The sequence below is a fragment of the Mixophyes fleayi genome, chromosome 5, assembly GCF_038048845.1.
Source record: "Mixophyes fleayi isolate aMixFle1 chromosome 5, aMixFle1.hap1, whole genome shotgun sequence".
In the NCBI taxonomy this organism is placed as follows: domain Eukaryota; kingdom Metazoa; phylum Chordata; class Amphibia; order Anura; family Limnodynastidae; genus Mixophyes; species Mixophyes fleayi.
The window spans coordinates 217,979,313-218,003,808 of NC_134406.1; the positions used below are offsets into that span (position 1 = coordinate 217,979,313).

Below are 24,496 nucleotides of genomic sequence, written 5' to 3' on the forward strand. Positions count from 1 at the left end.
TTTAACATCTCACCCAAGCAGACTTCCCGGAGCCCAGCATGGCAGGGGGACCTGATGGCTACGTGTGGGATGAGGGGAGCTGATGAAAGCCCCATTCCTGATCAGGTCCTAATCCAGAGAGACTTTGTTTTCCAAGTACAATCTTTGTTGGAAGCCCTATGCCATGAGAACCAGATGACTGCCAATAGGGGGTCTCTCCCAGGTAACAGAAGTCTTCTATGGAGACAGTATTGCCTTGGGATTAGAACTCCTGTCGAACTGTCGTGGATCATGGCTCTTATCATGGACCTTTAAGCCTCTGTGTACTTTGTCACTATGTGCACCTGCCAAAAGCAAGACGACTTTACGGCCTTCCTATGTGGTACTCTAATTTAAGGATATCTGGTCTGAACAGATTCACTGGTGAAAGAATGAAAGGAGTTGAAGCCTGAATATATTGCAAATTCAATTACAAGTGATGTCTCGTTGGAACTTTACATGAGGTTCCTCAGTGGGTTGTTGGCATTAAAAATCTTTTGTTCGCACCTCATAAAGAGTCCAATAGGACATCATTTCTAATTGAATCTACCCCAGATTCCCCCGATTCATTACATATAGATATATATAAATTGGTACAAAGGGGTAGATTTATCAAACCTTCTAAAAAGGAAGAGTGTAGGTGTTGCCCAGAGCAAACAATCAGATTCTAGCTAACATTTCTATAGTACATTCTAGAACATGTTATCTAGAATCTGATTGGTTGCTATAGGCAACACCTACACTTTTCCTTTTAGAAGTCCCCTTTTCTGGGATGTTTTCACAAATATTCAATGGTCTGGTACAAATACTTGTACCACAGAAAAGGGGACTTTGTGATATTTTTTAAATGTCTGAATGAATTTAAATATTTGCATGTATAGTTGTTTCAAGGTAAAATAACAGGTAATGCACAAGATCTTGTTTCTTCTGTATTTTATTTTCTGAGCATACATGTGAGAACTCCAGTATAAACAAAGCCAGAAAGGTGAAGAGAGAGGAACAAAATATCCTGTTTGAAATAACACAGATCAAAAAGAGAGATTCCTGATGCCTTTGTGATTCAATGAGAGCCTTGAAAAAGATTATTCCAAGCGAGTACAATATTAAAGGGTAGATCTTCTCTACAAGTCTGCTGAAATAACAAGCACTAAGAAATTGTGTTTAAACTTTTGCTATATATTGAAGATTTTACTGTTATTGGCCATATTTGGAATTTAAAACAGTTCTGTTTGTACCAGTATTAGTGTATACCTACCCTAGGTGCCATACATCAATTCTGAATTCTATGAGTGTTGATCTGTTGGGTTGGGGTGGTACTTTGTAGGTCTCGATTGGGCTGCATGCTGTACGCTAAGAGTTTGAGCTAATCCATTCATTTGAATTATTTTCAAAAGACAAAAGGTAGTTTTATATAAGGAGGTAGATATTGCTAATGTGTTTCCATATTATCAAGACTTTTATGCAGCTTCATATATCAAGCCTCAATTGTAGCCTATTTGGATAAAATTAGTTTGAATGCTCCGTCAACTGTAGACTGGGATTTTTTGTTTTTTTCTTATTACTAAGGGGAAAGAGTAATAATTAGACACAGTGATTAGGATCCTTATAGAGCTCTACAAGGAACTGAGTGACTGCTATTGGCTGGGTGACAAATCCTTTCACACCTATCAAGCCTGCCCTCTATCCTCAGGTTATCTGCCATAGCCATGCATAATCTGGAATAATCCCTGTATTAAGCAATACGAGACAGAGTGGACAATATTGGTGTTTTTTATGACAACAAGCTCCTCTCCCTGGAGGATGCTGATGCTCCTTTTGAGGATATGTTGGAAGTTGTCGATTTCTAAATGGGTTTTAGCCCCATGCTGATGCTTGTAATAACATGTGCACTTTGGCTGAGGTATAACAATGTACTGTAAGTGCATGTTGCCAAGATGGGTTTTTCAGCACGAGGTCCCATAGAAGTCACAATTACGGGTATTACGGTACCTAAAACGTCTGATTTTTGCTCAATTGACACCATGCTCAGACTCTGTTTTTTACTGTTCTATCTTTATGGCTCGTGGGCGGTAGATGAGCGAAACCAACAGAAGGAAGAACATATTTGCAGGGACAGAACATTACTTAATAGTCATTACGATTGTCAATTACTTATTTCAATTAGGAAGACATTTTAATATGCCTTGTTTTTTTTACATTTCTAGCATATATTAATTGTACTAACAGCATATTTAGTTACATAACTAAAATGTAGCTATGCCCACTCTAAGTACAAGAATAAGCAACAGAAATTAGTGCTCACTATGCGCACTGCATACACATGGACTTCTGAGAAAACGCAGAAAGAAGCATGCAGCGCTGCCTGTACTATTTTATCTTCCCGTGTTCTGCTCTCTCAGAAGTTCATGTATATAGTTTGTTCAGGACAGGAATCAACCATCCTTAATTCACACTGCACTCGCACACCTCTGTGAGCATATCCTGGTAATATTAATCTTTTTTCGGAATCTCTTCCATTTAGATGCGTTCATATCATGCCCCCATACTTGAAAAGTCCATTAATCTCACGCTGTGTACATATCCACTATGGCATAACATGAGCTGCAGTTCTGTATATTCCCATTTATGCTGTGCGCATGAAGAAGCACCATGGAAATGAATGGGCCATTGACATGAAAGAATCTGCCCCCCCCCCTCCTCCCCCCAACAAGAAACCCAGTACAGATTCAATAGATCTGATCAAAGGAATAAGTTCCTGGGACGCAAGCTCACCGCCAGCCAATCACATCACAGCTAGCATGGAAAACCAATGTGGTTGGCTGAGTGGCTATTGATACTCCCCGTCTATTGATTCTTTTCTCATTCTGCATCAGTTTATTTGTATTTTATTTCCAACGGATTCATAGAACATTATCCCTTTGGGTTAAAAATATTTAACATTTTCCTTTGGATTACAAGAATATTGGTGAACTAGGATTTGGCAGTCATCTTGGATTTCTGTGACCTGTAAAAAAGAATCGTCCTCTGGCCTCCTGCCAATACAGTCACAGAATTCCTTTGTGACTTTGAATATTTATTTAATTTATAGTAGAGGTAATATTACTACATATATGAACTAAAATGTATTGTTATTTTTGGAGCAAAAAAGCTAATTTTGCAGCTCGCACAAGACCAGACTAGGGTGGTAGATATGTTCACAGTTACAGGGTATGCTGTCACACACAGTAGACCAGTCCTAGCAGATTGGTGATTGTGATTGTTGTTGGTCATTCACCAGAGTGCCAGGAGGCCTCACACACATTGATTGGTTGATGATGGAACTAACTAAAAGCCAAACTGGGAGACAGCATGGGACCAAAGGATTTGTTTTTGTCACAAAGAGAGATTAGGGGAATCTGCATTATAAAGTGACCAGATATCTTGTGGGTTGTATAGTAAATCCGTCAGAGATTTGGGAGTCCCCATTTTATTGTGTAACACAGAACAGGGTTGGTATTGAATAGTAGTCCCTTGTATCCAGTGTGTTTGGCACACAAGTACATAGTGCTCTGGTAGGAGTCAAACCTGTGGCCCCAGCGCTGTGAGGCCCAAAGCATATGACTGGTTGTGAGCTGAGAAGGGCGAACTGTACAGTATTTATCATTCCATGAATGTCAGAACAGTTTAATTTACCAAGAAAATTATTTCCAGAAGTTGCTCAATGCATGCTGTCATATTTATGTTACAGTCCATCCCTTGTTCAAAATCACTCTTTGGGATCAATCGCCAAATGGTAAGCTGTAGAATACTACAGCCAGCAACATTTCCTTTACATGATCTTTCAGATTATACTTGCATCATATAAAAAAACAAAACACAACACATAAATAGAAGTCTCTAGTCTTTGGCCGAGGCTAAAGTGATTTCAAGTGACAGTTGTGCATTCTGTAGGACCAGTCTTCATTCATTGGTTGACAGAAAAGCCTCATTTTTATTTAAAAAAAGGTACGCTGCTTTGATTCAATGTTTATTAATTTTTTATCAACTACTACACCATGAGCGCCCATATTTCTATCTTTCTTGTGTTCAGATTTCTTAACAGCAGGTGTGGATTATCAGAAAAAAGATGCTGTTGTTTATTGGACTATAATTTAACACTTAACACATTTTTGGAGTTTAATAAAAAGTCTACAATTATTTGTATTTAGTGTTTGAGAGTGATGTTAGCACAGCTAAGGAAGAGAAAAAAAAATATTTTATATACTTGTTTTAATATTTGACTATTTCAACTTTAATGGCTCTAGCTCTGATATATATTGGGCGAGTGATTCCACCATGTTTACTTGTTATCTCTCAAGTCCATCTACCTAGCTCCCACCATTAAATTGTAAGCTCTTTTAGACAAGTGTCAATGCGAGTAGAGAAAACAAACACTATATACAAAGTTCAGTGTATGAAATTAGTATTATTTAAACTCTTTATATACCACCTGGTTAAAATATAGGGTAAAACTGCCATTATAGAGGGTGACATTATAAAGAGGGAGACAAAAAAAAGAGAATACATATTTAATGTACATTTACAGACTACAGCAGATGGTAAATGAGAGTGACGTTATGAAGCTGGAGAAACGTATTATGAAGATACTTGCTCTACCACTGTACACTACAACGATCTGTACGAGTGCTGACGTTCATAGGCTAATAACACCAAAATACACATTGTGGAATAAAATAGCAGCAAGCAGGGGCATTTCCAATCAGCGTGTGAAGAGCTGCTAAACTGCTTTATTTAATTAGTCGCAGAATGCTCGAGTCATGATGTAACATTCACACACATCTGCAAATCTTTAGATAAAACGCCACTGGGCTGATCAACCATGGATAAATGGATAAGACAAGCAAGCTAATCATTACTATGGTAATCGGTGTGCAGGAAATAAGGAACACAATAAAGACTGTCTAACAGGCAAGCAGTTCAAGTAAACACGCAGCAAGCTCTTGCTATGGTAAATTACAACAATACATACTGCACAGTCTGCAAGTGTGGAAGTCTGGATATTATTTCTAGGGCTTCCTGAGAGGAAACTATTAACAAGTTGTGCTATCTAAACACCTCTAATAATTTCCTGTCCAACTAACCAGGAAATTATTGCAATTTTCATTACTCACTGTACTGACCGGGTAGTGTTAGCAGTAACAGGTCCAGCAGCATTGTGAAAGTTATTCAATAAGGAAATTCTCACCTTTTTCATTGTACCTTTTCTTTACACACAGAACTATAAATGTCTTGATGCCCAACTGCAGAACTTAGTGGGTTTTTTTTTATGTAACTGTTTCTGGAAATATATTTTGTATCAATAGTTGCTCACATCTAGCTCAACTTGTTTCAACTAGCACTTTCTCTTCCATCTTTAAACAATCTTTCCTATCCTAAAGAAACCGTCTATTGACCTTACCTCTCTCTCACATCACCTTTGTTTTGAAACTAATAGAGAAGTTTAACCTACTTTCACTCATTTAACTCCATCCTAGACTCTGTGGCATGTAGGTGGTGGAAGCTTGGTTGGACAGAGACGGTCTTACCTAAAGTAACCAATGAACTGCTCTCAGCTTATTCAAAGTGTCACTTCTCCATACTCATCCTCCTTTGACCGCTCATGACCTACATACAACCTGCATCCCCAATAACTGCCTTGCTCTTGCATCAGTGTTTTCTCCTGGGTCACCTCTTACCTTTCAAAACAATCCTTTAGTGTCTCTACTTCTGGCACATTTTCTCTTCCACTCCCACTATCTGTTGGGGTCCTGGGGATCCGTTCTCAGCCCTCTGCTTTTCTCCTCCTCCACTACCACTGCTATGCAGATGACACCCAAATCTACCTCTCCTCCCACAACATCTCTCCTTCATGTGGTGTGTCAAACTGTCTCTCAGTCATCACAACTTGCATGCCCCAAACCTAATTTAGGCTCAACATGTCCAAAAGTGAGCTCATGATCTTTCCTCCACCAAACTCTCCTCCCACCATCTCCACTAGTCTCCCTCACCACTCAAGACATCAAGTTCTTACCAGTTCCCCAATCCTTGGTGACATCCTTGTCTTCACCCTCAGCTTTGCCCCCACATGTACAGTCCCCTGCCACCGCCTCCTTCAAAACATTGCTAGAATATGGCCTATTCTTACTCATCATCAAAACCATTGTTCATTCTCTCATTATCTCCCACCTAGACTGCAACCTTCTCCGAACTAGCCTTCACCTCACCAATCTATCCTGAATACCAAAGTTAAACTGATCCCCATCTCTTGACGTTTGCTATCTGCTGCACAACTCTATACTGGTTCCCATAACCTCCAAAATCCAATTCAACCTACTATCCCTAACCTCCCCTCATATTTCTCTGACCCTAGCACAAGATACTCTCACTCACGTCCTCTTTCATCCATCTCTGACACGCACCTCTCACATGCTCTCATGTCCCTCTTATGGAACCCTCTACTCCATCTGGCTAGACTTTCCCTCAAACTTCAATCTTTTAAGCTCTCTCCCCCCAAACAGACATCTTCACAATAGTCTATCCTCCTGATACTACTCCCTCTGCGTCTTACCATACCATCTCTTTAGCTCCTATTATCCCAGCATTACTCTCTCTTTTTGCAATGTAGGCTATCATGAGCAGGCGCGGATTCGTACGGTGCTCTAGTTTTGTGGCGCCTTATAAATAATGCATTATTATTGAACTATTGATGAGATCATGTATAACACCAATGATATGTGTTTCAGTAAAACTTGATTTACTTTAATGAACCAACAGTGGCCTGGGTATGACAGACCTTGAAGTGGACATGTAGGGCATACAGCCAACTTGTTTCAAATGGGATGAGGTGGAAGAGGAAAGATGGATGGCAGTGCTGGACGGTTTGACCTGCCAGGAACATACAGTTTCTGGGACCTCCATGTCTCTCTCACTGCTGCTCCCTCCATGTCTCTCTCACTGCTGCTCCCTTCATGTCTCTCTCACTGCTGCTCCCTTCATGTCTCTCTCACTGCTGCTCCCTTCATCTCCTCCACTCGCTCTCTCCCTTGCCTCATCTGGCTCCCCTTGTGCCTGTTCTGTTTTCCCTCCCTTAGGATGTAAGCTCACTTGAGCAGGGCCCTCTTTCCTCCTGTCTCCTCACCTGTTCTTCTGCTCCGTGTTTATTGCTTTAACCTGCCTGGAGCTCCTGAAGTACTGGTATCTCTGTTTATTGTTTTGTACTGTTTCACCCTGTATAGTGTACTGTTTGTATGGTGTACGGCGCTGCGGAAATCTTGTGGCGCCTAACAAAGGATAATAATAATAATACTCTTTGCCCAGCTGTTTGGAGTTTCACTTCAGCAGGTATACCTATATAAAATAACATTTAATTGACCTAGACGCATGTGTGGATGCGCACTGAAAATTTTTAATTTGTTGTTCTGTACAATGATAGCCAGTTTCAACAATACAACTGGTGTACCACCTGATTATTCTTGGAAATGTTACACACTTGCTATATAATACATCACAAATTATGCAACTTATTGATTAGATTGCCAGTATTGCGACAGTGGAATTACATGAACCTCTTTCTTCAGATTTTATTACAACTTCCTACTTAATTATATATGGCGGAAGCTATTTTTCTGCATGTAATTTTTCTCACAGGTCATAAAAGTTCATAAACCAACCTAAGTGATCATGTAGATCCTGAACTAGTTCAATCATCTCCATTCCAAAAAATATTACAGGCCGATGAATCTGTAAACTATTCCATGGCACAATTATCGGTAGACTTATGGAAATTATATTTCTGCATGCAAGCCAGATTGTGCTGTGGACTTATTGATATGCATGTATACCCTGGATGTCAGTAGCATCAACTACTGCAGAGAACAAAATAACTATACTTAAAGTGTAATTGGTGTCTAAACGCCTTGAACTGACTTTACAGGCGGCAAGAATTGCTCCATATACTGTACTGCTTTTCCATATAATTCTGTGTCCATTTACTCCCCACTAACACTGGACTCGAACTGTCAATAACAAGGGGTTGGTTATATCTAAAACTAACATTGATACTTCTGCAGATAGGAGTTAATGTAAAAACATTATTATTACCATTTCTTTATATAGCACCACTAATTCCGCAGCGCTGTACAGAGAACTCACTCACATCAGTCCCTGCCCCATTGAGGCTTACAGTCTAAATCCCCTAACACACACAGAGACAGACAGACAGACACAGACTAGGGTCAATTTGTTAGCAGCCAATTAACCTACCAGTATGTTTTTGGAGTGTGGGAGGAAACTGGAGCACCCGGAGGAAACCCACGCAAACACGGGGAGAACTTACAAACTCCACACAGATAAGGCCATGGCTGGGAATTGAACTCATGACCCCAGTGCTGTGAGGCAGAAGTGCTATATTTTAAAGCAAACCAAACTTATTCCCATGTGAGTGTCTTTACTGTTTTGAGGACAAAACATGGAGACATTAAGGAGCCTGGCAGAGTAACCTAATGACAAGGGAAGAAATACATCATTAAAAATGTAGTTAAAAATAACCCCAGGAATGAGCTTGTATTACCACAGAATTAATTATAAGTGAAATGCTAGGTTCGTGTTACAAATATTGCAGTGAAAAACTAATATAACAACTGTCGCGCACATAAACACTATAATAAAGGAGGATGACTGGCTACAACAATGCATGCCATACTAGTTAATGTTTAGAAATATGCACAAAGGAAGCATGTTGTCTGTGCATAAAATATAGCCAACATTTTTGTTGGATATATAAACACTGTAAAACATATTACATGTCCATACATGGATCTTATTAATACATTTTCAAAGATACCAAAAATAACAATAACATTCATTTAGAGCTCATATTGGCAGAGTACAGCAAATGTTCTCTTTTAATCAACTATAGAGAGCCGTGAAATTTGATTCCAATCAAGTTGTAAATCTACTTCTGATGGAAGTTGACAATGAAATGCATAAACCTACAACTTTTTATATTCTAAAATAACAAACTTTATTTTATGTAACATTTTACTTCGGCTATGTTATGTCTATGGAATGATTTTCTTTTGAAATGTTTACTGGATCTGTAGCAACTAATTTTATGTGCTGGCTGTTTTTGACTCAAGCAGGGGATGTTTTGTCTTTGATGACCTCGTTGTGAATAAGAAAGTTTACTGAAACACTTGGTTGTCATAGCAACCAGGCTGCTTGCATTCAGATGCAAATATGGCTGCACCTGACCCTTGTTATTTAAAAAGCAAAACAAAAAATAAACCAACACTCATTTGAATTGTATTGTATTGTGCTTTGTTATGGCTGCTATATAATACTTTTATATTTTCTGACAAAAAAAAAAGTGTGGTCATGTTATAAAAATAAATAAAAAATAAAAAAGTGTGTGGCTAAAACGAGGAACAGGTTTGATGCGGCCAGGCTCTAATACATTATTATAATTCCAATAAATAAAAATATGTACTAACTCAGCCTTATTAGTCAATACAAACTTCAGTATAACACACATGGATTAACATGGCATCTATGTACAGTATGTAACACGCACTCAAGCTGTACACAGTATGCCACCTTTCATGTACATATATATCAGCCTTTAAATAAAAATAAAAAAATGGAGATATGCGTCACATGTAGCTTGAATTACCAAATTGTGGGTGTTGTATTACAGTCTGTTAAATTTATATTTCATAGAGCTCTGATTCAAATAAGCAAGATACTTCTTAGAGCTTAATTTACATGTCAGTTCTAAGTAAATGATTTTGCCACTGGACATTCAGAAACAGGATTCCCTCCTACACAAAGAATGTTTCACCCAGTATGAATCTTGTTAGTGTAGGGTCAGGCATGATAAGCAACACAGACAGCTCTGCTCATTCCTCTTCAGGGGACGGTCAACAGCACAAGCCATAGTAATTGACAATTCTGCCTGGTTTGTCTCGTAGCAGCTGCTGTCTACTGATGGGAGTGGTGGTCGCCTTGGTGTTAAGGTATACAGTAAAGAAATATAGAAAGTATGTACTTTATTAGATGAAAATACTTCTAGGATTGGGACACCGGACCACAAGGTTTAGATTCCTTTGTACCAGAGTTAAGTTCTTCAACAGTATTGTTTTTTTTTTTTAAATCATGACCCCATTCCTTGACTGACCAGAAAAAGAATTTTCAACTGCCCAAATCGATATTGCTATTTTCTGTGATTCCTTCATTAGTATATATTGAAGAGGAGTATTTAATGCACAAGAAATATATATCATAGCCATGTGCAGTTATGTGGACTGTAGTATACACCAAATATTGACCTAGGCTAATGTGCTTAATGTGGCCAGCAGTAAAATGTCCTTATTGTACATTATTGGCCACTATGTTCAGGACATCCTCCAGGATACAGACGGAAGGAAGGCTACAGTAGAGGAAGATCCCAATCTCTATAATTTCATGTTCCATCACTTTGAGGGTACAACTGATTAGAAAGGTGAACTGTAACTTCAATTTTGGAGTGCAGGTAATTTATCTTTAACAGTCAGTTTGCATAATTGAACACTGGCTTTAGTTTAGCAATTAATGGTGGCTATTCTACTATTGGGATTTTCAGAGCAAAAAAAAAAAAATATCTGTAATGTCAAACAACTCCTATCTTGCTCTAAAAACAATTATCTGCATGTTTTTCATTAAATTTCAAGATTAATTAACAATATGAGACAAAGACGACTGAAAACCAAAACTTCGCTATGCGGGTTTCCAAAGTAACAGGACTGATTTTAAAGGTCGAATGTCTGGCAAACACACCGCAGGTGAGTCACTTACTGAAACAAAATGATTTAATGCGTCAAGACAAAAAGTGTCTCACACGAGAAAACATAGCAAAAAGCTAAGGACTGAGGAAAAAGGGTCACACATTTAAGCTAAATGTACAAAGAATACAGGAGGAATACTCACAGAATTGTGAGTTCTAAAAAGTAAATAAATGTATATTGTATGTTTCATAAAGCGAACGTCAGACTGTGGTCTGCAGGACTGTGGCAAAATAGATGTACCAGGCCAATCATAAAGGCCATGTAGGGTGGTTCTTCTTTCTGCTGGTCTTCACCAAGTCTATACTGGTGATTGCTATTCCCATCGGGCTGGATTATTTTGGGGCACGATTGTGGACAGTTTACCAACTAGCGGTCTGGGGTATGATCTCAGAGATTGAACAGGCTCATCCCAGATACCCGGATATTTTCCAAAGAGGGGACACTGTAGCCTGTGGCCATTTGCCTGCCTGACCCTAGTGGCAGGAGAGGGAAGTCAGACCGTAGGATGTGAATGAGTTCTCTGTACAGCGCTGCGGAATTAGTGGCGCTATATATATATATATAAATGGTGATGATGATGATGTAGAGTGAGAAAAAAGCCCCATATCACAGCACTACTAGGGCCAAGATCCATCCCCAGGAACAGTACAAAGGGATCAGTAATACTACTCTGTTCTATGTCTGTGTTATGTTTAACCAATGTCTGTGTGGTTATTTAATCTATTACTAGTTACTGCTTCTGTGAACCTCAGTGTATGGTTTATTGCTCATCAGTTACAGTGTGAGCTATCGTAAAGGCACTGCAGATATATTCTTTATAAGTGGTCACGTAAAGCTAAAGGCAGACTGAAGAGGTTACTAGGAGAAAACGGACACGTCACTACAGAGTTTAATTCCTTGTACCAAATCACAAGTATATATGTATGATCATGGATCACTTGTAAACATATTGTAAAAAAAAATCTGGCTCCATCTGCAGATCTAAAGCCTGCCTCTGGGCAGGGTCAGATTTACTGCTAGGCAACCTAGGCACCTGCCTAGGGTCTAGTGGCTCTCAGGGGGCCCAGATGGGGGAGGGACAAGAGAAAGAAAATAAAAAAATTGCGGCCCCTCCCCCGACGCGCCGCGAGTCGGGTTAGGGGCTGGTGTTAGAGCTAGGGGTAGAGGCTAAATCCCCTTCAGCTTAGGTACCTTGGCACTCGATATGACATCAGGGTCATGTGATCTCAGCGGTCACATGGTGCACAGTGAAGGCAGGGCTGCTGGAATTGTAAGGTAGTCGGTGCAGGGGGGGGCATGTACGATGGGAGCTGCAGGGCACAGGGGGGGCATGTACGATGGGAGCTGCAGGGCACAGGGGCGGCATGTGTGATGGGAGCTGCAGAGCATAGGTGGGGTATGTGTGATGGAAGCTGCAGGGCATAGGGGGGGCTTGTGTGGCTAAAGGTGCTGGAAAGAGGGGGGGCATGTGTGCTGGAAGCTGCAGGGTACAGGGGGGGCATGTGTGATAGAAACTGCAGGGTGGCATAGGGGGGGCGTGTGTGGCTAAAGGTGCTGGGCAGATAGGGTTCATGTGTGAAGGTGCTGGGCAGAGGGGGGGGGGGGGGCATGCGAGTTAGAAAAGTCTGTTCCCCACACGGTCCCTCCTCAGTCAACAATACCCTTACAACACTCACCAGCTTTTCTCTGATATTCCCCATGACACATGCTCATTATCTACTCCCTCACATGACCCGCTGCCTCAATCCGGACACCTCTCTTACCTCAAAATGAAAAGAGGCACCCTTTATATTAATATAATATATGTGTGTGAGGGGCCAGTGTATGTATATTATGTGTGTGTGAGGGGCCAGTGTATTTATATTATGTGTATGTATGAGGGGCTGTTTGTGGGATGGAAATAGGTTTATTTTTTAAATGGTAACACTATTAATTTAATATTGGAGCTGGTTGGAGGGAAATTGGTCTATTTATTAAATATGTATGCTATTAATTTAATGTTTTGGTTGGAGGGAGGTCTACTTATAAAATGTGGGTGCTATATTGATTTAACACTGGGGTTGGTTGGAGTTTACAAAATTTCATGTACCCATTTTTTTTTACAAATAGGGCCTCTAACATTCCAGGATCCAGACAAGCAGCAACTGATAAAGACACCAACAGCCACAAGCCGTGAAAGTGACGAGAACAGGTGGGAGATAGCAGGACAGTCTGCCAACTATCCTGACTCTGGTGGGATTTATATTATGAGGAGGTCTGACTTGTTTAAATGTTGCACTTTGGGATTCATGCAGCTTTTTCAGGTTTCTGTAGGTAGAGGGCTGCAGTCAGTAACTGTAGTGGCGGACGGTCTGTGACGTGGTAGTGATAGGAGACTGCTGTTTTTTTTTATTACTGGGCTTGCTAACCATGAACTGCAGTTTCTTGACATGTTAATTATGATTAATACCTAAGTTTAGTTAAAGATAAAGTACAATTTGTGTGAGTTGAAAGGTAAGCTGTGGTGGAAGTGGGGTGTATATGGTAGTATGCCATACCGCTACTTCTCGTACTGCCTTCATTGTAAAATAATAAAATTCCATTCACTTGTTTACATTCCCATTACATTTTACATACCTCCACTTCTAAATTTCCACTTCGACCACTAAGCTTAATATTCATCGTATGGAGCATATGACCAGCATAATTCAAAATTCTGATAGATCCTTTGACAAAATATGGGGTCCATGGTCATTATTCTTTAACTGCTGGGACCTCAGTGTGATGCAGTGTAATGATAAAGGAGGGCACAGTGTGATGAGAGGGACAATAATGAGGGGCCGCATGGTGATGTAGGAGGAGCAGCGTGATGTGTGGCGCACATATCTTACCCTTCTACTTAACCATAGGAGTATATGCTATGCTAAAAAAAATGATAGTGCTATGGATTATTTCAGGGAAGGAGGAGAAGGGGGAGGGGCAAACCAATATCTTGCCTAGGGCCCCATGAGGTCTAAATCCAGAACTGCCTCTGGGTGCCTTTGCTCTTGAAATAGTATCCAGACCGTGAGCACAGTTATAAAAGAAACAAGACCATCTTTTGGGAATTACTTACACAGCACTGATTTCCCATGTCCTATAGCCTACTTATCAGTTTAGGGGTTCAAATGTGGGATGATTAGAGATTAACAACATAGCACAGTTGAGAAATTTATCTTTATGTTTGGCGCCTGTTAATGTCATTACTTTATATTTGGTTCTAGAGGGGCACATAATTTACACCATCAACCATGTCAGCATCACTGTACAGCAAAAGATGGAGACAGCCTTAGTGTGTACTCAAGTGGTCTTCTCAGTGAAGTTCTACAACTGCGGAGTCACAGGTTGCCTAACTCTACTATGAAGGATAATCATCTTGCAGTCTGGCTATAACTCAACATTTAAATAAAGATTTGAAAGTTTTATTTTAATTGCTCATGATGGTGTGTTGTGTGTTTAAGCAAAAATATTTATTTTTTATTTTTTTGTTTTTATATGTTAACCCCCTGTCACTGCGTGTGGTATTGGGTTGGTGCATGGGTAGGTAATGCACCTCACCTGGCTTTCTTCTCTGCTCTGGCTAGCACTTGAGTGTGACTATCAGTGTCCAGAGTCAATGTCAGAACAATGTCTCTAAAGGGTGTACACGGGTGTAGTAAGGCGGTGTTGCAGTATAACAGTTCTCACAAAATAAATTCTCTTCACTCTAGCAATACATCTCCTGTCTCCTCCAACAGAATTCTCAAGAGAATCACTTGATTATGTTGATTGGGCAGTCACATTTAAAATGTTCTTTTTAGCTCACATTCACCTATCACAGCAGTGTTCCATAACCCCTCCTCTGCAGGGTAATATTTTTCAGTTGGATGCTGATCGCAATCCCTGTGTGCTTCTCTCAGCCGCAGTATCACCCCTCCTTGGCGGTGGGTACTATTCACTTGGTTGGGCTCTGATATTTCCCAGCTAGTGTTCCATAAGCCCTGCTCCCCAATCCTCTGAGTGGGTGACACTTTACATGTTTTGGCTCAAACACTTAAATGCTAGTGTTCTCTCAGCCCCTTCAATGTATGCTGCCTCTCCCTTCTATCATACTGCCACGTTCTAACCTCTCCTTCAAGACTGTCCCATTTCACTCACATTCTAACGGTTATGGTGTACTTTTGCCCAGTGCAGCAAGGCCTGCTGCCCAGTTTGCTGGGTGGATCCCAGGACCTCCTCCCCGGGTCCCTGGATGTCACACACTCACCACAAAGGTTTTGTTCAGCAGCTAAGCAGCCATTCCTTGTGTCTTGCCTCTGTGGCCTATTCCTTCAGTCATTGGGGGTTGTAAATAATGCCAGAAGTGGTGCCAAGCTTTCTTTTAGCTGGGACCACAAGTGTTCTAATGCCATTGTTGTGGGACACCAAAAGAGGTGGTTCCCAATAAGAACCACAGGTCACATACATCCTTTCCAGTCCAGCTTCCTTCTCAGCTGGAGGTCTGTGGGGACATTTCTTCAAACTCTTGTCAACTATGGCTATACTTGTACCTTATTTATAGATTCCAATATCTGTACCTTCACCTTATGCCTCAATTAATTTAAACTGTGCGTAGATCTTTTAGACAGGGATCGTAGTGTTGTTATTTTGGGATAGGTTTCTATGACATTTCCTTTGTTGTTTTCCACTGCAGAATATTTTGCTGCTTTGTATGTACTGGATAAATAACACACCCAAACGTTGTAGGTTCCTACCTAAGAGGAAGATAATCTTTATTTGTTGTACATCTGTTGTCTATAGTAGCCACAATAATTCTGTCCTGAGACAATTACACGACTGTCATATGAGTGTTAAAGGATAAGATAACACATATACTAATGCTATTAAATGATCTATTAAATATATTTGAGTCAATTTTGCTATGTATGGAATATTTTTATGTTCTTATAGAAATTGTCTAGTATCGATATTAAGAGATGAATGTATATGTTGATTGAACATCTGTACTAGCTTCTACAACAAACGTTCCTAAATACTGTATAATCAAACTAAACTGAGCAAGCAAAGAGCCATTGTTTTGGTCTCTGTCCCATAATTCCCCTATCTTCTCTTAATTCATTTTATCTGACTTTTTTTGTGTGTGATACAACATTGTGAGTGTGTCATCTAGTAATTCAGAGCAAGTCTGACATTATTTGTGGTGTGACCGGGATTGGAATGACAAAACGCAGACAATCGGGAGACCGACATGACGCTTAAAGTTTGCTTATAGGCTGGTACAGAGAGGTAGCATACAGCTATGTCATTCGTACACTTCACACAGGGTTATGTGAGTATATATTTTTTTTTCAGAATGTCTCCATACAAAGTAATATATCCACAATATATACCAGAACTAATGACTCAATATTAGATTGTTATAGGGGGGGGGGGGGGGGGGCAAGGATTCTCAAACACAACACATACCACATGACAAGGCAACTTGCACAGGCTAATATTAGACTCTACTGCAGATTTGAATGAACATATTCCCGATGCCATCAGAAAAAAAAAAAAAAAGGTAAAAAGTGTAAATTCTTAGATGGTCTTATTGTATCAATCCAGCACATATTACTGTACAACATGATTCCTTAATATCTAGCAGTTGGATAAAATACATGTAGTACAATTGTTAAATTAATACTATTGCCTACGCTTTACTTTATTCTGAACCAAACTAAAATAATATTGTGTGTTTCTGGTAGGGCTACCTCAATGAAGGGAACAACTGCAAATTATATAAAGTATGATGTGAAAGATTTAGAAGAGGTAAAACAATTTTTTTTTTTTTTTACCATTTAAGTGATCTTTATACCTGTCTCCAGAACAGTAAGCAAAGTATTGCTATTACATGAATATACATATTTGACTTTACTATTTATTACACGTTTTCTGAATATACAAACCCATATATGTATTTCTGTCAACGCCAATATGTGATATAGGCTATTTATCAACATATCTGTTCAGGTGCAATACCCCCTCCAATGCCTTATTGAAACTTAATATAAATACCGGATTATTAGACATGTGAGAATAGGAAGTTGTATGGGGTGAAATCAACCAACCCCTGGGATAATAATACAAACCACTGAGTTGGTCAATAGTTAGGTTACCTGCTTCTAGTAAAAAGAAAAACATGCTCACTGTGTTGATGGGCTACATCCCTATGAAGGCTTGGTTCCACCCATACAGTGTCTGCCTCCACTGTGTAGACAATAAGTGGACTTTAAATAATCAAGTATTAGTTGTGATCATTGCATGTTAAAAACAGGAACTTTTGAAAAAATATTTGTACATAAATATCAGGAGACCATGCTTAGGGTGATATACAAGTAATGTTTGATAGAAGGTGATAGTGTTCAGCATTCCCCCTAGCACTCAAATAAATTCGGACTCAAAGTGCCATCTGTGTGGAATTTGTATCTTCTCCCCATATGAGCGTGAGTGTCCTCTGAGTAGTTCAGTTTCTTCCTCTATGGCCCTGGCCTGTGTGTTTGGGAGCATGTGGTAAGGAAACTGAGGGACTGTAAGCTCCAAGGAGGAAAGGATGATATAGTTGGATAAAGGGATCTGATTGTACAAAACTCTACGATGTTATACAAGAGTCATTTTGCTTTGGTACTTTCTTAGGCAACTCGAAAGATATGGATGTAAAGTAGTAAAATGCTACACAAAAGCATTCAGGAATTGGTTTCATTATCACCCTCCAATACACCTTGCACAGTTTTAATAAAAGTAATGCTAGATACAACACAGGATACGTTAAGTCAGAGCTTTCCCAACTCACAACTGGTCAGGTCATCGTTCAAGAACCGTTCCGTGAAAGCACAGTTTTATTAACTAGCCCCTATAACCTCTATCTTTTTTAAACATTTATTTACTTTAAATACTTTATTTACTGACTGCAATATATGGAGAAGTGTAGCTCCTTTAGTTTTGCAAAAAATATATCTATTTGTCCGCAGGACACAATGAGAATGCCCATTTGGAAAATGCCAAACACAAACATTCTGTCTGACCATTTGCAGGATAGTGGGCACAGACATACATGTACATGCCAGCAAAGGAAAAAAATGTCATCTCAAGATCTTAAATGAGAGTAACGGAGCATCTGGCCAGTCTTTAGTTCATTGTTAAATTTGTAATTTAAATTATATGTATTACAGGTGTCCACACCTGATGTAGGAATCATGTTTAAAAATGTAAATGAAATAATAAATTATTATATTGACATAGCTTTAGCTGCAACCTTGGTGTGACCTTCACCTCAATTTAAAATATATAGCGAAAGAACAATCTACACCAGCTCCAAGGAGGCCTTAAATAAGTATCCTGCAATAGACCTTTATTTTTTAAGCATCTTGTCCCACAACATTAAACTTTCTTTGCTGCATATTGGCATAGAGAGGTGCATTAATGTGCCCACCCTGGGTTCAGCAATCTCTGATCTACCAGTCTCTAATATCAGGTGGAGCAAAATTTTGCCCCAACAGTCACTGCCATCTTAGCGTGTTAATCCATGGACAGTCCAGAAGAACTGCAAACAACAAACAAACAAAAGAAGACCAAACTTTGATATGTTCTGTCTAATTGAAAAATACATTGTAAGAGATTTAAATGTGTATTAGGATCTCTAATAAAAACAAACAGGTTAAATATTGTACAATGTAAAAAGATAAAGAAAACCACAAAACATAAAGTGTCTACACTTAATCATTACAGTGGTTATAAATATTTGTCCCTTCCTGGCTACCTTGACGTTGAATGTTATTTCCTCCATGACGTAGACCCGCTCAGGAAATGCTTTAGCCACCTCCTCCACACTGTTGAAATACTGCACTGGCTCCTTAATATCCCGGTCTTGCTCCAGCAACTTGAACTGCCCTGGAAACAGATGATAAACACAAGTGTTGTAAGATATTTATGTTGGACATCTGTGTGGAAACCATTCACAATATCTAAGGCACCCTCGCTACAATTTGTATTCTACAGAGTGAAGGTTGCGTTGTGAAATGGAACATTTTTCTTCATAATAATCACCAACACTAGAAATAAATGTGGTGTATACATAACAGTGCTGTGAAAACACAAATAAAACATTTCATAATCCTAATAGCTTCTTGTCAAAAATCAATATTGTTGTAAAAATTCTGAGAACGTTAAAAGGTTGTGTCTATCATGTAACATCTAAAGTAAAGCAATGATAAGAAACAAAGACATACATTTACAATTAATTTGAAAAAGAAGATGTTACATGCTCTAAAAAAAATAAATAAATCATTATCATATAACACAATTGTATGCAACTAATAAACAGCTTTATTCCAACCAGTATGAGAACTGTGTCTGCATACAGCTGCTGCACAAGTGTCTGATCTAAGACCTCGAGATCTCTATTTTATAGTATACCCTTATTTTGTTAGATTAATGTGCTCGCTTCCTCTTTATGATGCAAGGTTAAAACACAGGGCAAAGTGGATGTTATAGCAAAGGTGACAATGGAATATATTTTAATTGACTTTTGTGCAGAACATACACCTGGGGGTAAATGTATCAAGCTGAGAGTTTTCTGGCGGGTTTGAAAAACCAATCAGATTTTAGCTATCATTTATTTAGTACATTCTACAAAATGATAGCTAGAATCTGATTGGTTGTTATAGGCAACATCTACACTATTCAAACCCGCCGGAAAACACTCAGCTTGATACATTTACCCCCTGGTGTAAGCAAATGTGGCATGATAGATGGAAAGCTAGTTGAGTTGCTATTCTGGCAATAAGAGTAAAACAGGAGACCTATCACACTCTGGTAGGGCATGCTAGGACATGATTCTACACAGCAGCCGGTAGCGGATTATAGTAGGCGGGGTTAAGGCGGTAGCCTGGAGTCCAGGGCAGCGAGAGAACTAGCCATTCTCCATTTAAACTCAATGGTACAAGATATGAAGTGAGCTTGGGGTGAGGGACTTGCTGCATATTCTAATGAACATGAAGAGATGTTCTTATTGTTTATTACAATTGTGAAGCTTGCTGAGTATATTGATCAGTGATCCCCAATGGTTATTAAACAGTTATTTCGGTCAGCGACCAGGCATGAAATATTACATAAAGTGGGGGTCCATAGTAGTTGCCAGTGACAACAGCTGGAGGATCACAAGTTTTTAACTTCTGCTGGGGACTCGTTCAAGCTCCATTTACTGCCACAAATGGCATTCATGGATTGCAAATTGTCTATATACATTTGTGGTTGGATGGCAGTTCTGAACAAAGCAGAGTCATGTGACCAAACACTACAACTAATAACAGATTAACTTCATCATCACTTCTTTATATAGCTCCACTAATTACGCAGCGCTGTACACTCACATCAGTCCCTGCCCCATTGGGGCTTACAGTCTAAATTCCCTAACACACACATACACAGACAGATAGACTAGGGTCAATTTGTTAGCAGCCAATTAACCTACCAGTATGTTTTTGGAGTGTGGGAGGAAACCCACGCAAACACGGGGAGAACATACAAACTCCTCACAGATAAGGCCATGGCATGAACTCATGACCCCAGTGCTGTGAGGCAGAGGTGCTAACCACTACGCCACCGTGCTGCCCACATGAACTTTTATACCTACATGTTACCAGTTCTAAAATACAATAACATTTTTAACCAATGTTGACATAATTATGTATTATAACTACTATTGGTGGATGCTGATTTGCTGTGCCAACAACTGGTATCTGCAAGAGTTCCCCTTTAAACCCACGGCTGTAAGACCCAGTGATGGGACTGTAGGTACTTTCCCACTCTGGTAGTGTGTGTTGTATTGGGGGTACATGTAAGTGCTAAATACACACACACACATATATATATATATATATATATATATTATATACACACACACACACACACACACACATATATATATTAAATGGAATGAAATCTTAATGAGACATTGCTGAAGATACATGCTGTGGGTCTTTTTTAATCTGTTAGTTGTCTGAGAATAACAACCATATTTCTTGCATGTCCAGATTGATGTGGAGAGCGTTAAGAAAAAATTGTTCCGGGGCCTAAAATGAGATTTCCTCTACATCCGGAATGTTTTGCAATAATTTGTGTAACAGTGAGGAGAATTGTTGCTATTTGGAAGTAAAATGAGCCGACAACAATTCCCGTGGGAGGAGGCATTTTAGCTGTAGGTGTAGAACAGTCCAGTGCCGCTGCCAATGCATTACTACGCTAGCTGTCATTTACATCCTGAAAGTCAAAACTGAGAGACGTCCAGTTAAGCAGTAAAGGGAACCCATCACACTGCCAGATCTTTGTTACACTACTTGATTTCATATTTATTACCCACAACAGGAAATTTCACATGGGACAAATCCCCGGACAGGATCTGACCTAATTATTGCCAAGCTTCAAAAAGTAAAGAAAATATATAAACAGTAGTTTATACAGATAAGTGCATAATAAATGTATACTTTGTTGGCACAGTCACCTATGTAGGTGTCCGCCAATGGGAATACCATGTAATCAGTTAGGTGTACAGTCATCTGTCGTATATGTACGACTGGTGTCAATCCCCTGCCTGTTACTACAAGTGATGTGCGTATTTGGCATTACAGTGACATACATCTGTTCTTGTTATGGTTAACAAATATAAGTGGGAGGAAGTAACATTTTAATTTTTGCAGCTGGACACATTTAGTTAAACCCACTGTTAGACCAGTGTATGTACGAAGGATACACACACCCAGTGGACTGTGGGTCCATTGGAAGCTTCTTACTTAGCATTACTCATGACTTGTATCAACAAAATGTGAAATTCATTAACCTATTCATTTATTAGCCTTTATTTATGTAGCGTCTACATATTACACAAAGAATATGTAATCATTCACTTCCGTCCCTGTCCCAGCTGAGTTTATAATCTATATTTCCAACCACACAAACACAGTAGAATTAATTTGTAAGAAGCCAATTAACCTATCGGAGGAAACCCACAAAAACACAGTGAGAACAAACTACACACAGATAGTGCCCCTGTTGGAACCGAACCCTTGTCAGACCATGGCTTTGTCATCCATTGAATTTGGCAATGGACGACAACGCGGTTTTCTTCACTGTGTGGCAAGTTGCGTCAATACTTACATCTATGGGGCATTTAGTCTTCTAGCCCACCAGATGTGTATAATGGTTACAAATGATACACAGTTATGAAAGCTCTAGATCTTGTATGACGCGACGTCTCACTGACCTGATAGACAAGGCCCAAGTTCTCCCTGCAGGCCTGTGTAGAAGCAGTTGGGTCTTGATTGCAATTGTTTCAAATATGGAATTATAGCTCTGAGGCGCTGGGCCTCACAGGAAGAAATAAAATCTTTAAGAATTCAATGTCGCCGACGCCACTGGTAAGGTCTCCAAATATACCCATGAGACTGAGCAGCTAGATCGGCGGTTCCCAAAGTGTGAACCCTGGCTCCTAAGGTGGACAGGAGGAGAAAAAAAAAAAAACCTCAAAAAACCCCCAAAAACTTACCAATCCGGTGGCGCCCAGGACCCAGCATCCTCCTTCCGCCTCGCTTCTCACTGAATGTCGGGCGTGATGTCATCATTGCTGACATTCAGTGACAAGCGGCAGGAGAGAGGATGCTGGGTCCCAGGCACCGCTGAATTGGTAAGACGTAAGAAATAGAAGAAAGAAGGTCAAGTATGGTAAGTAAAGAAATGGAGGGGAATGGTGATGGGAAACAGCAAATGAGGGGCAAAAAAAATGAAGGAATGGGCAGAGTGACGATGAAGAGGGCACAGAGCGTGTGGAGGTGAAGGAGGGCACAGAGCGTGTGGAGGTGAAGGAGGGCACAGAGCGTGTGGAGGTGAAGGAGGGCACAGAGCGTGTGGAGGTGAAGGAGGGCACAGAGCGTGTGGAGGTGAAGGAGGGCACAGAGCGTGTGGAGGTGAAGGAGGGCACAGAGCGTGTGGAGGTGAAGGAGGGCACAGAGTGAGTCAGCTGTAAATTATTCTTTGACAGAAATATAAATCAAAAAAAAAATATAAAAATATTCTTTTCCCTTGAATTTATGTGTATTATTTTTGCATACAACTAAATAAGTATTTCTGTCCTGACCTAAATATTTATTACGTTCTTTTGACCCAACGACTAATAAAACGGGACTGCGCGATAATTATTTTGTAGGGGTGCCTTGAATAAATTATTGAGACTCTAAGGGTGCCGCGAACTGCAAAAGTTTGGGAACCACTGAGCTAGATAACATCAGAAGTTAGCAATACCCAAACTGCCCAGCAAATGGGGTTTCTGCAAATTTACTTTTATTAACTTGTGGGTAATTACATGTATGTATGTATGTATGTATGTATGTATGTATGTATGTATGTATGTATGTATATATATATATATATATATATATATATATATATATATATATATATATATATATATATATATATATATAAACATAAATGTATCCACTGCTGATTACAAAGCATTTAAAACTTTTCTAGATGCCATGATCAGCAATACATATTTTCAACCAAATTGTCATCTTTATGGCCTGCGGATGATCATAGCTGGTTATATCATAGTTGCCAATTTATTTTTTTTCTCCCCTCCAGGGAGGGGGGTGGTGTTGTGAATTGTGTGGCTTTGGCCCAAAAATTGTGCCATGGTGGCCCCATCACACTAGGAAGTGGGCATGATGCGGGAGAGCAGCCTGCTCTCACTGGAGTCCAGGAGACCTACCCGGAAGTCAGCAAGTAGTGGGCACGCAGGTCTTGAATAGCTTGAGCTGTGAATCATGAGTGTTACTTTGAGCAAGATGTCATCTACATATAAAATAATTTTAAATTGTGTATTTTCCTTCAGATACTCGACTATTACTGGGTGCTCTCTTATAGACTTTGCCAGGCTTTCTATTTCCAGGGCAAAAAGGAGAGTGAGGAATGGATAAAACATATTAGATGCCCTGTATTGATGTATTTGTAATACACTTTCCAGGCGCTTTCATGTGTTGCGCTTTTACTACTACAATCTATTGGAAAAGCCATCTTTGGCAATTATTTGCCCTGTGCACTTTTCATGTATTTATTTATGTGTTAAAAGCATATTAAAAGCTAATGGGTGTGAACGAGCCTTAAATATTTGGCATTTTTAACAACTTATTCCTACAGAGAGCTGTAGCTGAAACAAAATTACTTCTCAGTAAAAATGAACTGCCAGTTTTCCATTACGGAGGTGTATCCTAATAACTTGTTTCTCTGTTTTTAAATACTTACGTGGGAGATTTATATTCAGGAGATGACATATTTTTGGCTCAGACGGCTGGCTGGCCAAGGTTTCAAAATCTTAAGTAATATAGCAAATTACTGCTAGCTAGACATTTCCTACATTGCAAAACTGACCTGGCGGGTAACTTTGGCCCGGGTGTGCCTGTCAGCACTCCCAAGTTAACACTGCAGGGTTTATACTGAGCATTGCTCATTACAAAATAATCACACATCTGTGCAAATGATCAAACCAATCGCGTGACACTGCAGATGAACAAAACTCTGCTTGTTTTTACGTTCTTAAGTTAATACCAAAAACA

General features: G+C 39.6%; 1 protein-coding gene across 1 annotated transcript in view; it reads right to left on the reverse strand.

The window, feature by feature from the left end:
- GAREM1 (GRB2 associated regulator of MAPK1 subtype 1) overlaps positions 1 to 24,496 on the reverse strand; it is a 120,139-nt gene that overhangs the window by 15,415 nt on the left and 80,228 nt on the right. Inside the window, exon 3 of the mRNA XM_075213470.1 lies at positions 18,649 to 18,779. Within this exon, the coding sequence (XP_075069571.1) occupies positions 18,649 to 18,779 (131 nt within the window). The remainder of the gene's footprint in view (positions 1 to 18,648; positions 18,780 to 24,496) is intronic.